General features: G+C 41.9%; 1 protein-coding gene across 8 annotated transcripts in view; it reads right to left on the bottom strand.

The window, feature by feature from the left end:
• Positions 1 to 17,298, bottom strand: part of RBM20 (RNA binding motif protein 20) — a 98,166-nt gene that overhangs the window by 16,726 nt on the left and 64,142 nt on the right. For 7 of the 8 annotated variants that reach the window (XM_079312601.1, XM_079312604.1, XM_079312602.1 and 4 more), the window contains 4 exons: positions 5,393 to 6,566; positions 3,727 to 3,788; positions 3,478 to 3,569; positions 3,030 to 3,127 (listed from right to left, as the gene is read on the bottom strand). In XM_079312601.1, coding sequence (XP_079168727.1) covers positions 3,030 to 3,127; positions 3,478 to 3,569; positions 3,727 to 3,788; positions 5,393 to 6,566 — 1,426 coding nt within the window. The remainder of the gene's footprint in view (positions 1 to 3,029; positions 3,128 to 3,477; positions 3,570 to 3,726; positions 3,789 to 5,392; positions 6,567 to 17,298) is intronic. The other variant, XM_079312603.1, reaches the window with a different exon arrangement.

Genomic DNA, 17,298 nt, shown 5'->3' with positions numbered 1-17,298 from the left:
CCAGACTACCTCCATGTTTATGACCTCTGCATTATGATTTTACTGAAGAAGTAACTCTACCTTCAGTTAAAATTGTGCCATTCAAGGAAAGATGCAAATCATGTAATCTTGTGGGATCAAGTTCACCAGAGCCATCACAAATGTTTGGCTTGTCAGCAAGTTCACAAGTTACAGAGCTAATGTTATCTTATTTACACCTCCATCCTGCTGCCTTCCCTCCAGACTTCACCACTTAACCATTTGTGTATTTTTGCTGCATTAGGACCTGCATTACATAGCGATCTGCCATTTAGCTTGCATCTCCCAGAGCCTACCCAGGTGTATAAGGTAAGTAAAAGAAGTACAAAAGTCCAGAAGTAAGGCACTTTACTAGCAGAAAAATAACAAAGACCTGATCCTGAAAATAAAAACGATGAAGCACTCAACTCCAATTGAATGGAAAATGTAGTGATGCCTGCATACATCTGGCAAGGCAGCATGTAGCACAGAAGAACACTACTACAGCTAGAGGAAAAGGAAAAATTAAATGCAGTCTCAGTGTAAGAATACCCCAGGTCATCAGTCACCTTCTGTTTGTTTTGTTAGATCTGTCAAAAGATGATATGTAAGAGTCTATCGGACTAGAAAGGCTCAGCTCTTCTCTGCCTTGGCTCCAGAGCCCACGTTCCCACACACAACCCTCAGTACTTTAAATCAAACAACTCCAGGATGTTGCCTCTTCCCCACAATTGCCAATGGCTTAAATTAAAATGTTATGCCATAAACCTGCTGTAGTTCTTGATTAAGAAGTGGTCACATACTCATGCCAGAAGTCAACAGGCTGTACCACGCAATAATCTTGTCAGCTGATTGCAGTTAAACTAGATCCATTCATTAAACAGAGCTGTAAATCATGGCCAGAAAAGGAATATACACCTTCCATATCTACAATCAGGAAGTCAGAGGAGCTGTTGCATGCCAGGTGTTGAATGTAATTTTCAGTAAGACTCAAAGTTAACTTTCTTGGCAACTGATGTTGACTACGGGTTACCAATGCAGCTACATGGCTATTACAAAAAAAAAATCTAAAAACTATGCACAGCAGCAAAATGCACTTCATATTATTTACAATATTATTTCACCCATCCAATTTGGTGATTTTTTATTACAGCTGTTTTCTTACATTTTTGTTGTTATAATTGTTTCTTGCTTTTCAAATTCTTGAGCTTCACATGAAATTTTTTCTAAAGAGAGTAAGAAACTGCCAATCTCATCCCTCCAGTGCTAATGGCTCTCCCTGCCCAAGTGAAGACTGGTAGCACTTGCCTTTTAAAGAGGGATAGAGTTATTTGCAGATGGACAGCACAGAGCAGGCTCTCCCAGAAATCTGAACACTTTGTTTATGATTACATGCAGGGTCAAGTGTAATCTCCTACTGCTCAGTTAAATGGCAGCAGCTTAGCTGAAAGTGAATACTACCATGCAAAGGTGTAATAAATTATAAGCCACCTGGGTTGCAGAGTGAATGACAGCTGGCAAACTCAGTCTTAACACCTCTAATATAGCTCCCTGTTCATCCAATGGGATTCTGAAGAGAAAAGGGATTTACAGCGTCCAGGGAAAATCAAAGTTATTGTTTCTTTTATGTCTCAAAATACTGCAGGTCATTCAGAAGGAGGACTTCTTCAGGCAGCTTAAATGATAAATAGTGACAGATTCTAAAGAGAAATGACACTGGTATTAGCAGTGATTTCATTTGTTGCGAAGTTGACAGACATGATGAAAAGGAACATTCCTCTGCACCCACTACTAGTCCACCTCTGACCTTGGAGGCAGCTGTCATGAGCAGCTCTGCTCTTTGCTGGCCTGCACTCACAGTGTCTGTGACAGGCAGAAGTTGAAACCCCTTCAAATAACCTCTTGCACAGTAAAACTGCATGGTAGAAAATTGGTTGGATTAAGGAACTCTGGGTGAACTTTCTGCAAGCAGTGCCTGATATGAACTAGAGTGTCACAGGGGCACAATTCAGCTTGGCTTTTCAGAGTGTCTGAGACTATATCAGGAGAGATATATACATAAAAGTTAACAAGGTGAAAACTTGAACCCCTGGATTACTGCTGCTATTCCATGAACGCCCTAACATAAGTCTTTGGTGTGTCCAGCTCTAGTTGTAGCTTTCTGATATGTGTTGAGTTTCATTTTAACCCCAACAACTTTGTACTTTCATTATTAATATGCTTTGCTTTTATTTGCCTTTTTTCCCTTTTAAAATGTTTCTGCTTTGTCATTGTAAGAGCTCCTTTTAGTGTTGGGTTTTTTTCTGGCATTTTTTGATTATAAAGCTAGGAATTCAAGTGTGCATTAGGGCAAAATAACTGGGGACCTGTCCTGAATGCAGGGCAGGGACTAATAAACCTAAACCATGGAAGGCTGCACACCAAAGCAAACTTGCTGAAAGGCTACCAGTGATGACAACAGAGAATATAAACACTACATTAAAATAAACTAAGGAAGAGTTAATCTAGTATAATGAACAGATCTGGGACCTCTAGCTGAGTAACACTGAAGCTGCAGCCATTGTCTTTGTCTGGGAGAAGGATCTCTGAGTGAGGGAGGCAGAGAGCAATTGCTGCAAATAAATAACCAGAGAAATAGAAGGTTGTTTGATGGAGTCAATATTGAAGGTAACTAAAACTAATCTAAATCTTCATTCCAAGCTGAAGCTGAACCTTCTGGGTCAAAAAGACTCAGACAATGGGGGAAGAAAAGTCAATGGGAAACACACACAAACCAATTTACCTACCTCCCCAAATAACTCTGACAAGCAAATAACTGTTAGCACTGGAAAACAACAAAACAAAACAAAAACTACAATCAAGTTCATATTAGCTCAATAACAAAAGCATGGAAGAACTGCAGGGAAGCTGAAATAACAGTATGAATATTCAGATTACTGTCTAAAAGAAAGCCTTCAGGTTTTTAATTCCAATAAGTAGAAGTGGCTTCTACAAGAATCTCAACACAGGCATCAATTTGTTTAGGTACTCACTCTTACCCCAGATGGAGGAGAAGAAAATGTAGGACCTGGCTGGCCAAAGGGTCTTGCTGGTGTAGCAATAAAAGATGCGCCAACATTTGGTGGATAATCTGAACAATGGATTACACACATTTCATTAAAATCTTGGCTCATATTAATTGCATTAATGTGCTCAGTAAGCAAAGCCCCATTTACACAGTAAATAATTTCATAGTCTCTACAACCAAATTATACACTGTTTTGTTGTACTGTGAAAACAAGTTATTGTTTGAAAGAAAAATAAATTCATATTTCAAAAGGCACAGTATTGACTTTCATTCGTTTTTGTGCACAACTTCTCAAAATTTTTCCTTGCAAGCTTTTATCCCATTTCATTTAAAAAAATACAGTTCTCCTTAGAGACTGATTTCCCTTTCAATTAAAAAAAGTGGTTTTAACTGTTACACATACAACCATTTACCTTCGATACTAGACGGATTGAAAACTGCTGCATTATTTGGTGATAAATGCAATGTTCCATCTGCTGAGCTTAACACACACCGGATACCAGTGCTGGAAAAGAAAGAAAAGAACTTTAGGAACAATCATGATGTGCCAAAAATATTAAAGCTGAATTGTTAGGCAGCAAATTCCCAGTGGAAAACCACTGAAGTAATGGATACTCTGTTAGCAATTCAGTTTGAAGAATGCATTTTAAAATAATACTTACTTATCTGAAAAAGCCATACATTTTTGGATGTGAAGACTTCCTTTAATGTGCTGATCCCAGTCCTATGTTGAAACAAATAGATGATGAACACAGGAAAAATCCTGAGACAAATTTACAGATTTTTACTGAGATTATTCCTCCATTCAGTTTACCTTATTCTAAAAACAATACTGAGATGCTGAAGATCAAACTCTGTGATGTCAGAGCCAAGCACACCTTCTACCAATGATTTTACTGATTTGTTATTTGAATGTTAAATTATCAGTTACTTTACAACAGGAAACCTCTGTATTAGTTTTAAATTGAGCATGTTTCTAGTAATGAAGTTATTTCACTCTTGCTGAGGACCTCATCCTGCAAGGTGCTTAGCACCCTCAACTCCTGCAGCATCCATAAAGGTGTTCAGTATTCAGTGCAGCCAGGACAATGTTTACTATTTCACTAGATCAGCAACATTTATCAAGTGCATTTAGATATTTACATTTCTATGATCCAATTGAGACAGTGCATTAAACACTAACTAACAGATCCCCTGAAACTCACTTCAATGGCATTCCCCCTGCCCTCTTTAAGTGCTTACTGAAAACAAGAAATGCCCAGCATGCCCTAGATGGGTGAGTTCAGCCCAGCCCCGCAAGCTGCAGCAAAACCTTTTGCAAGAAGTTGCTAAAAGTGTAAAAGGTAAACACAAAAGCAAATATATCCCAAATCCCCAGGGTGTGTAGGGATCAGGTACTATTTAATTTGCTGGCTATTTTCCTCCCTGCATACATGCTGCTATAATTTTATTGTCAGGCCACCTTCAGCATGAGAATACATACATGACTTTGTGGCTAGGTGCTGGTCCTGTGAAGTGACAGAAAAGGTCAGGAGAACTTGCTGGCCAGGGCTCACCAGGAGGCCAGAACAACCACGGATGGCTGTGGACCTCAGATGGCCACTTAAGTGGCCTTCTCCAGACCTGACCTATATAACGTGACTTATAACACGCTGCCTGAGAAACTGGGAAGTTGTTTCTTGAGGGTGAGGTTGAATTTGGAGCTCCCTTGGCAGTATGAACAGAGAAGTGAGACAGAGCACAGCCTGTACTACATGTGCTGAGCTGCTTCTTGCTTTCAGGTCAAAGTCCTTGGGGACCTTGAGCCCTAAATTTTCCTGTGAGACACAAGAAAGAAAAAAATCCTACAGAGGAATGGTTAAAATAATTTTATAAACAAAATGAGCTGGTTTTTTAAGCAAGTTGCTTCCATGAGGCTGTTAGGGGGAAGCCTTTGGGATGAGAAAAGGAGAAGCAGATGAAACTACAGATGTGGGGTTGCAACACTGGCTTGAGTATCGGGGGATCAGCTTCAAGCTCCTCCCCGCTTCGCTCCCAGCCCTTGAGGTGAGCTATGACCTCGGCTCAGACCTCACATTTCTCACATCACTGCTGTAATCTCACAATCTTTCAGAGCAGATGTGGAACAAAACTGGATCTCAAAGCCCTGGTAACTGCCATGAAACAGATGTACCATGCCCTCAGAACACTATGGCCCTTTGTTTCTGCATCTCTCAGGTGGTGATGGACACTGCACTGAGGGTTGGCAGGGGCTGGTGGCCAGATCAGTCACCTGGAAGCCTGTTCAAGGGTCTGAACGCTGCCCAGGGACACCCTCAAACCACTCACCTTCAGATCGAAGATCTTCTTGTCGCACAGGGCGCAGATGTGGGGGAAGTGGAGAGGGGCCACGCCGCGGAGGTCGCCAAGCTGGTGTGGTGGCAGGGGGCGGGTGGGCAGTTCGGGCGTGCCGCCGCCGCGCTCCTCCTTCTGCCTCATGCGAGGGCTGCCGAAGCTCTGCGCGCTGTGGTTGAGGCGGCCAAAGGCAGGGGGGGCGGCCGTGCTAAACTTTGTGTCAGGTGTCGGCTCTTCGGGGTTGTACAGCTCGTTTCTTATTTCATACTGCTGCTGACTCGCTGACGGCCACAGGCTGTCGCCGGGCATGAGGTCAGGCTTGTTTTGGCTGGGGAAATTAGGGATATTTTCCCACTGGTTGCTTGTACTGCTGCCATGCAAGACAGGGCCGGGATCTCCTTTGGGATGGGAGCCCGTGTGTGGGTCGCTGGGGAAGGCCCGCGCTGCCCCGTGCTGTGCTGCCGCCCCGTAGGACTCCTTGGGAAATGTCGCTGCCGCCTCGTGCTGCAGCTGGCCGGGAGCCCCAAAGTGACTCTCGTAGCGCGGCCCTGCTGCTGAGGCGGCAGCGTGGCTGCCACCAGCCAGGAAGCCGTGCTGGCTGGACTGCTCCCCCTCCGAGGAGAATGCCTGAGAGGCAGCACTGATGTTTTGCTTGTACTCATAAAAGCCCCCTGCAGCAGTAGATGTGGAAGCACCTGCCTTGTTGAGACCCACCACCACGGGTTGCTGGCCCGAGGTCGGAGCCATGACACTTCCAAAGGGATTCATGACAATTGCGTTGGGGGCCTGGGCCTGCACGGCTCCCAGCGCTCCCCCCGGGGTGGCTAAAGCCGGGCTCTGGGCAGGAAAGGCAATGCTGCCAGAGGGGAACCTCGTGCCGGCGATGCCGGGCCCCTGGGGCGGGCCTGCGGTGTGGCCCTGCGGGGCGCTCATCACCGTGGGGTGCCTCAGCTGGTTGAAGAGTGGCTGGGACATGGCCACTTTGGAGAGCACCTGGTTGAGGACGGTGGCGGCGGCCGGGTTGTTGGTGACGGCGGTCTGAGCCAACTTCAGCCTGTGGAGCGTGAGCTGCGCCTGGAGCTGCGCCAGCTGCAGGCTCGCCGGCGAGGGGAGCAGGGGGCTCGGGGCGCCGACAGAGAACGGACTCTTCTCCAGGAGCTTGGCAGCACTGCAAAGGATCAGCATCTGAGTTAGCCAAATTCACCCCATGCCTCCTATGCTCACCTCCTGTTAAAGCCCAGCATGGGATGCACAGCTGCTTCCAGAGATTTGGTGTATCCAGATCAGGGAGAGCAAAGCGGTGATTGAGAATGCATCCATAACAGGCCATCTTCCCTTCCTCATCTGCTGACATCTCTTTCAATCAAAAAGTTAATTGGTAGGCAACTATGCCAAAGATCTTGCTTTAAAACCCTAATTTCATCCCCCATCAGCCTCTGGATCAGACCTTCAATACTCATTTTAAGCACTCATAGGACTTACACTTCTAATGAAGACCAGGAATGGAGGCCATACAGGCCTTCCCACACCATCCCCAAATCAGCAATTTCTCCCCTTTTCTGCACTTCATGAAACCTCCAGCCTCTCGGCTGAAACATCACTGGTCCTGACTGATTTTGTGATATCACCGTTATTCCCTTTTCCCACAAAGGGGAATGTGAAGAAAAGGACATCAAATGGTATTTTAAAGCCAGCCCCACATGCATTTCCCACCTAGCACTCCTGGCTGCACAAAGCAACATGAAATATTCCAAAATATTTATTTTAATTGTTTACAGTTCTTGTGTCATTAATCTGAACAGTAACAAAGCCTGTAGCTCCCTGTTGGGCAAATGCAAATATAGAGGAGGAAAAAGATCTGAATGAGAAGCAACTACAAACAGGCTGTCCTGAAGAGTTTTCCCTATTCAACTGGAATGTAAGACAAAATTTCTGCAGTGCCAGTTGATGAAAACCAATGTCTTCATACTTCCCAGAAGTAAGAGGTACACTGAGTATTGTCCTTCAAGTCTCATAATGGGATGAATAAATGACTGAATTGCCTGCTTGAATTTCAGAGCTGGGAAAACAGGAGATAAATTTTACAGGTATATGGTGGTTCCTTGCTCTGAGAAACACCTTTGAGACATCTCACCAGCTCACAGCACCACCACCAAATCGTCATTTTCATGCTCCTACTGGAAAAATGTTATCCTTCATTTTCCATCACCTCTGCTCACAGACAGCACAGCTACTCAGTGCATTACAAATGACTGTTCATTCTGACAGCGAGAGCAGAAAGCACTCACACAACAGTGATGTGGTCCAAAGCTCAATTAATTTATATTGTAAAACTGTATTGAGTTTCAATTGAGGCCTTTCAAAATAGCAGGAACCATGCATCAACCACCACACAACCCTCACTGTTAATAATTGGCCAATTTGCTAAACTGCATGGATGAAGCTGTAGTTAATGATAAATGTCTTGTCAGCATGCTACATTTGAAAACCACAAATTAGGAAAACATCTGCTTAAATCCAAAGTATGACTAAGAGAAAATGAATGGGTTTCATATTTAACATTTAACTTCCACTAGCAACTGCAAGGCACATCTGTCTCCTAAAACACAAAACACCGTTTGGATAAATGCATCATTATGTAATGACACGACTCCCTGCCAGCACAGGCTGACACCAGTGCTCAGCTTCAGAGCTGAGGTGCCTTTTGTTTGCCCATGTGGTTTTTATCACTTTCTGATTTGCACTTACAACCCAGTTTGCTGTAAATTTGGTTATGGGTGAGAATCAGGGCACAAGTTCAGACAAAATAACATGGAGGGCCTCACAAACCCCAGCCCAGGAGACTCTGAGGACTCTCAAAAGCTGCTGAGGAGTGGATGTGGTGAGAGGGGCTCAACAAGCAGGGGATACCACAATGACACAAGCATTGTCTTTGCCACTGGGGGACATGGCACAGCCCTGTGCCTAGGTTGATTGTGCCATCAGCATCTGGTGTGTCTTGACTCATGAGTCTTTTCTGTAGTTTACCAGTCCTGACAACTGTTTCATTTTATAGCTAGTTACACCCTTCATTCTTTAAGTAGCTGCAAAACTCTTTTAAAAACTTTTGCAAAGCATGCAAATAAGATCTGCCCAGTGGTCTCAAAAAGAAAAGCCAGCAGCACATAATATTTTCAGCCCAGGAGCCACTGATGACTCCTGTTCCCAGCAATCTAATTCCACTGTGCTGCAAGCCTACGCAGCAGTGTGCTTATCCAACAGCTGCAGCCACTTCCCAGCTCTGGTAGCTACCTGCTGCACACAGGCACGGGCTCCCTCTCCAGAGAAACCATCTCACTTGACACTGCCATAAGCCCTGAAGCTGCCTCAGCCTCCTCATGTTTTGCCCAAGTTTGGAGCACTGTTTCCAAGAACCTGCACCCCCAGTTAGGCATGCCCTGGGTGCTGGCTCTCCCCAGCTCTGTGCTCGCTCATGGGATCTGCTGCTGGGTATGGGGAAGGCGAGCCCAGGAGTGCCCTGTAGAGCTGCACTGGAAATGCTCTGGCCCCTTCAGACCAACAGCCTTTGGCCCTTGCTGTGGAGCAGGGCTGCACCAGCTCCCTGTGCCTGCCTACTTCATCCCTGGATTGCAAGCCAGCAGTCCAAACCAGGGAAAGACTTGGGCTGCGGGAAACCTCACCAAAAATGAATGTCATATGAAGAAGCCACAGCCTCCAATCCAGTTAGAGAGGGACAGGATAAGAGGGAACAGTTGTTCCCATGCACCAATAGGTTTGGGAATGGCCAAGCCTTCAAAATCCATGTCTGTTATGAATTTCCAGATTTCAGGGCGTTTCGGGTTGCAAAGTTTATCCTCCCACAGCAGAAACAGAATATTTTATCATCTAACCAAAGCAAAGAAGGAAGTTGTTGTTCTTGGGTCAGTGGGAAAGCAGATATGCAGATAGAAGGTTGGAGAAGAGCTGTATATAAAGCATTTTTAAGAGACACACACAGATTTAACAACTTCTGTTCTGCTATGAAATACACAGCACAAGAGATACACTAGGCCAGCGTGCACAGCTTCAAAAGTTTCTTTCTTTCTATTCTACTACCACAATGCTTATGTATTTAACAACATAATTGCGTAAATAATCTTGTTACAGATCACTAACCTACTGGAAAGTGCAAACACAAGGTAAGGATCACACTCAGCTAAGGTATTTTGTGGGTGCCATTCTCCATTTGGACACACACACACCTCCCACCCCCATCTCATCCTCACATTACCAAAAGGCAGCCCCCACCTGCTCGTGGGGGGTCTCTGCCACAAGATGATTGAAAGCAGCTGAATGAAGCTCTCATTCTCCATCAAGCACTCAGGGAATTGGCCTACGTCAGACAGAGTTAGCTCTATCCCGTGCAAAACATTCCCGATTATAAGGTCAGCAATGTAAAAAGTAAACAGAAGTTGTCCTGTGCAATTATTTATTTAACACCCGCTGTACAGCTGGCCTACACCAGCACCATTAGGAGCACCAGAAATGGTCATTCTTTGCTGAAATAATGCCAGGCAGGAGTGCTGCAGCACAATTTCAACAAAGAAATCCATAGCCCAGACAAGTTTTCACACAGCTGAGAGATAGGAGTTGAAACTGTACATTGATATCGCAGCATTCACAATAGAATTGCAAGCACTGGCAAGGTCATATCATCATAAATCAATTCAGCCCACCTGCTATCCCTGTAATCTTTATTATGCTTTTAGCATCCAGGAACAGTGTCAGAGGTAAAGCATCTAGATGGCTGGATTATTTGAGCAATCCTGTCTACAAGAGTGATGAAAAGGTTGACCACAAAACATGTCTATTAGAACAGACCAAAACCATGGAGCGTGATTTTCAACTCACAAAACTAAGGGTTTTAAAATGCTGACCAGCACTTTTCAAAAATAAGAAAGAAATAAAAAAATCTGGACTAATAAATTGATGATCTGAGTCACAACTATTTATACACTCACAAGTATCTGAAGTGCTGCATAAGGTGTGAATTTGAATACTTTAACAAAATAAAAAACTAATTCATAGCAGTGCAGAATTTTTTCAATGAATCTTGCATATCTTCTAAGATTTTTGCATTCCCTCCCCTGAGATGTCTTTACATATAATTATACCTACCTGTCAAAATATTTGCATGAAAAATTTATAATAATTTTTAGGTTCCAAAATGTGCCCCTTTTTTCCCAAGCAGTCTGCATTACTGTGTCAAAAATTCAGAATTAAAAAGACAAGGACATTAATGTACCCACGTATCCTAAACATATCATCACTCTGCACTAGTACAGTATTTGAATAGATTTGAATGTGTGCAGTAGCATGCTGGCTTTTCTAAAGCTGCTTCTGCATCAATTTTTCTAACAGTTAGCAAACCTTAAATTTATGATCCAGGATTTTTGAATACATCACAAAGAACCATTTCCTAATTATGCAAGCACAAAATCATTCTGTTATGGAGAAATGTGAACATCCCTTCCCTGTAATGTATAATTTATGCAAAACATATTGGGCTGCCTTCTCTAAGCTCATCCAAAACAATTGCCACTATGCTAAAAAAGCAAATAAAAATGCCTTAAAATATACAAATTAACTGTTCAATGATGAAGTTGGAAAGATATTAGGGTTAGACACAATTTTGAAATTAAAATGCATCATTTGCCAGCACTTCATTAAAATTATCCATTTGTATGTAAGGACAGAATCCAGCATCTTGAACACAAGGGAACTACAATGTTGTATTTCAAACACTGGTAGGAGTAAAGACTAAGTTCAGTGAGCTACACAACATATATTATTTATAATTAAAATTAATTATTATAATTGCATTTAATATAATGCTGTTTTGCTATTCCTATTAAGAATACAGGGTCTATATTCACTTTTGCTTGTTGAATAAATCCAGCATTTATACCAACAAAGACTGGATCACTGGTTAAAAAATGAGCTCTGGAACTTTTAGATTGTTTCTGGCTGATACTAAGTAACTGTTCACTTTCCCTCCGGCTCCGCCAGTAGTTTTTGTTTTGGTTTGTGGTTCTTTTTGTTTTCTTTCTGGTTTTGTTTTAAGTAAAATGAGTTTCTTGATCAGAAAAGCCTGGGAAGACTGCTGAAAGGAGAACACTCTTCACCTTTATAATTTAAGATCTGAAATCATCTATCACCAAACATTTTTCCTGAATTCTGGTTAGAATGATAAAAAAAAAAGATCATGTTTCCCAGCAAGTTTAGCTAATGATGGGGAGCACTAAAAACCTTAAGCTACTTTAATACAAGTATAAGCTGCAAGTAAAACCCTTCTTATCCCAAATAATGATTTCTAAAGCCTTCCATTACACTACTAAGAGAGGAAAATAAAACATCAGCCAATGTATACATGTGCTTTGCCAAGTGAGTTTGGCAATGCTAAACTCTACTATCCAGACAATTATCCAAGCAAACAGTTATCTGGAAGATGAAATGTAAAATGTTATCACAGAGCTGCTAACCCTGACGTTTACAAAGCTAATGGGAGTTAAGTGCTTGCCTCCTACCAAGAGTCCTTCTGTTCGTGTGAAACTTTCAAGCCAAAAGGTTCTCTTGCCAGGCAATTTTCACTGAGAAAGGAACAAGATAAAGGGGAAAAACACAGTAACTTTGTCTTGGATAACAGTTCTTTGTTGTGATTACAGAAATAAATTGAAAGTGATCTTAGGAGGATGGTTACACCATTTCCTGAAGCGGGATCAAGCTGAACTCAAGCACTTGGGACATATTTGTTAATTCTGCTTTTAGGAAGCTTCTTTGGTGAATATTTCATTACCTCCAGGGATAATTAATTGCTCAAATCCCCTTAATTCTATAAAACTCTTCAAAAGCCTATGGTGGCTGTCTGCTGACACCCTAAGCCCTTCTTCCCATGCACACAGAGAAGGGCTTCTCTTCCTTTCCTGTAGCTGCTGCTATCCTATCTTCTCTGCAATAAGGACTAGCTCAGTCCTTGCTTCTTTTGGACTGTCCAGTGGATTAATTGCATTACCATTTCAGTTTATCCTCATCAATATTGCATCCACATTACATCAGACCTGGTTTGTCAGGATTATTCTGAATTCCCATGGTGCCTCCAGAGCACTTGCAAACCTTCTCCTCTTGGCACCACAGATTCAATGGATACCTTGCACACCCAAGTTGTCAATGAAGATGTTGAATAAACTAAGGACTGTTCCAAATAAAGGAACTATGGTGCACTTTCCATTTGCTCTCCAAACACTACTAATTCAAGGACATGTTATCCACTTTGAAGCTCTGCTTTCAATGGTTAGAAGACCATGTTTTTTCCTCCTTGACAGTAACATCTGCTAAAAAAAACCCCCAAACAATTTATATTTCCATTTGCAAGAATAAAAGGGTAGATCACCTCTGGTGAGACTGATTTCTTATTAAGAACTCTTGCTTTACATTTCTGGGGAAGTTGTCTCAGATCGTTGTTTAACATCAACTACTACATGTTCTGCCTTCTTAGCAACAATTGCTTTTATTTCATTCTAGCTGATTTCAGTTGCTGAATCCAGTGCCATAGAAAACAGTTGACACTTACAACACAAGAATAATACCAAGTACCACTGAGGTCTGCCCTGGCCATCACATTTCCTGTATATATTACTCAGTAAATGTTCTATCCTGAAAGTATAGTTAGGTACAGTTCAGTTATTTTCAAGTAAGGCACAGTCTAGCAAAGGTACTACCTAAACCCAAAGCTCTAAGTCATTATTTCCAAAAGCTGGAAAAGTTATCATATTGTTTCATTATATTTAACTTGGTGATGTGCCACAGTACATCAAATATGTCTCTGAGCATTAGTGTGCACACATGAACATTGGTCTATATTTTAAATTTCACTAGGCAGCCATACTTATTCCTCTAGCTATACTGCAAGCATCTAGCTGCAACTGCTTTCCAAGGAAACGTAATCCTTTCTTTACTGAAATTAAAGAACTATATTTTTAAAAGAGAATTTTAAATGTACACTTAAACCTATCAGAAATAGCTATAGCACCTGATCAGTGCCCTCAGTAACATGTTGCAAAGTTCTAAATTAGCAGAGAAATCGTGCCACAGTTTTGTGGAGCTTTCAGGGCTTGCTGTGACAGTCTGGCAGCACCATGCTGCCTGTGCCTGCCTCCCTAGCACCCTTCATGCAACACCTCTTACCACCTAGGCTTCAAATACCCTTTACTGACCCAAAGTCCTGGTTGGTTGGATGATCCCTGCAAACTGGCATCCCAGCCATACCTTCCTGTAAGGAAGGGTGTTGGGGGATCCCAATAGTTTGGGACCCCAACAGCCATGGGCCCTGTGGTGTATTGAGGTGCTACGTGCCCATGTCCCAAAGCCCTCCTGCCCAAGCTGCCACCAAAACAGCCTTGGGGACTTGTCTGGGGCCAAGGAGCACAGAAGGTCTTTTGGGAAAAGCAGGAGAAAAGGTGATATGGACCATAGTGCAAATGCACAGGGTGAGCAAAAAGGCAGGGACAAGGGTTGGCATTGGTGGAGCCAGGTCACTGTGCTGGGATTGGGGCAGGTGCAGCCCTGCTCCAGGGCGCTGCTGCTCCGCCACATGGCTCCTGCTCAACCCTCTGAAAGAACAGAACTCTGGGGGGATAGCATCTGCAAACTCATTGTAATGTAATGAAGAAAACGCAGACTTTAACAAAGAAAACAAAAACAAGTCACAAACCCTTTAAAGGTTTTACATAAGCACATAGAAAAATGCCCAATGAAAAAATAATCCTCTTCATATAGTATTTACTACAAGATATATTGCAGTAATATTTCACCACACCTCCTGCTAATGTGTTCTCTGCATGGCATTGTTAACTACTACAATAATATTAAGTTTGAATATATCAGTATATTGCAGTACCTGGAGGCACAGCTGTTTTCATTTGTATGTTGAAAGTAGGAGCCATGACGTGTTAGGTGAATAACTCCTCATTTGAATACGCCATTTCTATTTCACAGTAGTGTAAGATAATATAAAAGCCCTTTTGCCAAGGTAATATCTTCAGTTTGTCGACAAGAAAATGACATATAACTGTGGAAAGGGTAGAGTACAAAGAAGGAAGTTTATTTCTAAAGTAACTTCATTTGTATTCAAATAAAGGATTGCCATTTGTGCGGGGAAAATATTTAAACTCTCCTTTAAATATTTGTGTCAACAATATATTTGCAAAGTTTAATGAAAAAGCATATTAGTTAACTAAATCTCTGGCAGAACACTACTGACACAGGCTGCAGAAATCACATGCAAACCCAAGCTCTTCTGTTTGTACCCTAGGTCAGCCGAAAAGTGACAACTTGTGACTACAAATCACTCAGGAGTTATCACAATCATTTCAGAATTAATCTAGTATCATCATCTCCCCTAAAAGCTGTTTACATGTTGTGTGCTACTAACCAACATAGCACATAAGTGCATGAGCAGAAATGCTGGAATAGCTCCTATCTGCAGTGGCCGAGATGATTTACTTTCTCTTTACTGCTAATGTTGAAATGTTTGCAATTTAAAGTAATGCACTTTTTAAAAACCCAACCAAAGCCCCCAAAGCTTCAGTTATTTTTCAATCAGATTTATGACTAGAAAACTAGAACTTCTCTGGATTTCCTAAGATAAATATATTACACAACTATATACTTCGGCTTATTTTTTTGTTTTCCTTTTACGCATATTTTAAACAACATAAGTGTTATAAATTCCTATTGTTTAGGTACTCACACACACCACTGGTGTACATAAATTATACATGAACCTTGTGAAGCCCCAGTCTAATTCAGCTGTTACTGAAGCATGCTGCAAAGCCTTTCCTGATTTCACTGTAGCAAGAGCAATGCTCCTGTATCCCCTTTTGGTTATATTTAATTTAAGCATAAAACATCAAAGTTTGCTCTCTTTCCATGATCTCTTTGAAATCAGCCTTTAATACTAAGCCAAAATATTCACACTGTTACACAGAGGTAATAGGCAGTGTATTTTAGCCTAGAAGCTTTCATTATCTGTTGTGCAATGAATGTTGCTCACTGCTTTCTTTAATGCATTACAATTTCTATGCTAAAGAAATTTAATGCGAATCTTAAAAGATATATAGGAGGTTTTCTTTAATTTTCTTATGTTAGAGGGCAACAGTTGTATGAATCAGACCTGAGCATGTTTCTTCTGGCAGAAAACAGCCTGTGCCAGAACTGTTGCAACTCTTTGGCTTTGAGAAGTTTAATTTATTGGCTTGAATAATAAACTGCCATTCAATCAACCTTGTGAAACAAAATATAAAACAGGACTGTGCTTAAATCTTGAACAGGAACCAAAAGAGTTTTCCACAAAGGAAACAAAATTGGAAGAGGCACTTTGTATTAAATAACATCAATTATTTTGTTCTCTCTTTCTGTCTGCCTTCAGTATTAATTAGGAGGAACTGACAGTTAATATGCTCCAAGCTCTGCACGGTAAAATTGATTAGTATACTAATACAGAAAATAAGAATCAGTTTTTGATGAAAAATATCAGATTTCAGAGCACTGCATGTGGCAGCTGTGAGGAAGGAAAAAGTGTGAAGATATAAACCTATCCCCAACACTGAGCTGGGCATTTGCCCAGTCTGACAGAACTGTCAATGGAGACGGCGGGCCACTACTTTTTGATTAAGCACTGCCTTATTTCTTCCTAACTTTTGCTTGGTAGTTTGTCCATTTTTACTGGAATGTGCATGCTCTGCTCAATAGCTACTGCCTACATGTTTAAGAAGCTTACATGACCGAAGAAAAATAAGTTTATACTTATCCCGCTGGCCTGCACAGTGGATGTTACACCTTGTGTTGTTGATTTATCTTTTAACTGCAAAACACCCTAGGATCCAAATTCATCTGTGAAAAGATGTCTAATTTCTGCTAGTGCTTTTAATAAAAATTATTTAGTATTATTGCATTTATTTACCAGGCATTACTTCTGAAAACAAAAAGCTCTCTTGAAGTATAAAGTATAACTTATTAGAAAGACCCCGAACAATCAAATGACAAAACAAACAAAAAATAATAATGCTTTAATTCTTCTTTTTTCTTTCTTTTATTCCAAAGAACTCTATTCATAGCCTAATGAAGGCATTTCCAAAAGTCTTTGAAATATTTTGGTATTCTGAGTTCTTTCCCATTTTGCAAAAAATTCTTTGCCCACTGGTCATAAGAAGCATTCATATAATTCTGCTTTGTGCCTACTAACATACACTATGAGACTTATTACCAGGTGGTTAACCATGGCAAATCAATAGGATACAATTGGGTGTGGAATGTCTTTTAAAGTCTAAAAGCCTTTTATTACAAAAACCTAAGCACGATAAGAAGCTAGTGCCCAAAGCAGATCGTATCTTTAATCTGAAATCCCAGTTAGCTGTTGCCGCCAGAGCTGCACTTCCCTGTCTTTTCCCTTCGTTACGGAAAGAGCCGCACTTCAGAATTAAATTTTAAAGATCGCTAAGATACTCCACTTGGCCTGTTAGTGTCCCTGCTCGCTGAGAGGACAGGGACACAGGCATTTCGGCACGGCGGTGGGTGGACACGGGTGACACGACATGATCTTACCTTCTTGCAACATGAAGGGCTGCCGGGAGCAGCGGGCTGGTGCGGAGGGAGCGCGGCCAGGAGCCGATGTCAGCGGTGCGCACATGCCTCCTGGTAACATCCCACTGACATTCTACCTGCTCTCTGCACCCCGATTATTTACAAGCTTCCTTCCAGAAAGTCACAACTTTAGGAACGAAGAAAACCCACCCCAAATGGAGGACTGGAAGGCGGATCACGTGGCCACCAAGAGCCGGTCCTGTTGCATTACACGCAGCAAG

The sequence above is a fragment of the Erithacus rubecula genome (genome assembly GCF_903797595.1).
Source record: "Erithacus rubecula genome assembly, chromosome: 9".
Lineage (NCBI taxonomy): Eukaryota > Metazoa > Chordata > Aves > Passeriformes > Muscicapidae > Erithacus > Erithacus rubecula.
The sequence above is the reverse complement of the archived record's forward strand: the minus strand, read 5'-3'. Positions and strand labels throughout refer to the sequence as shown.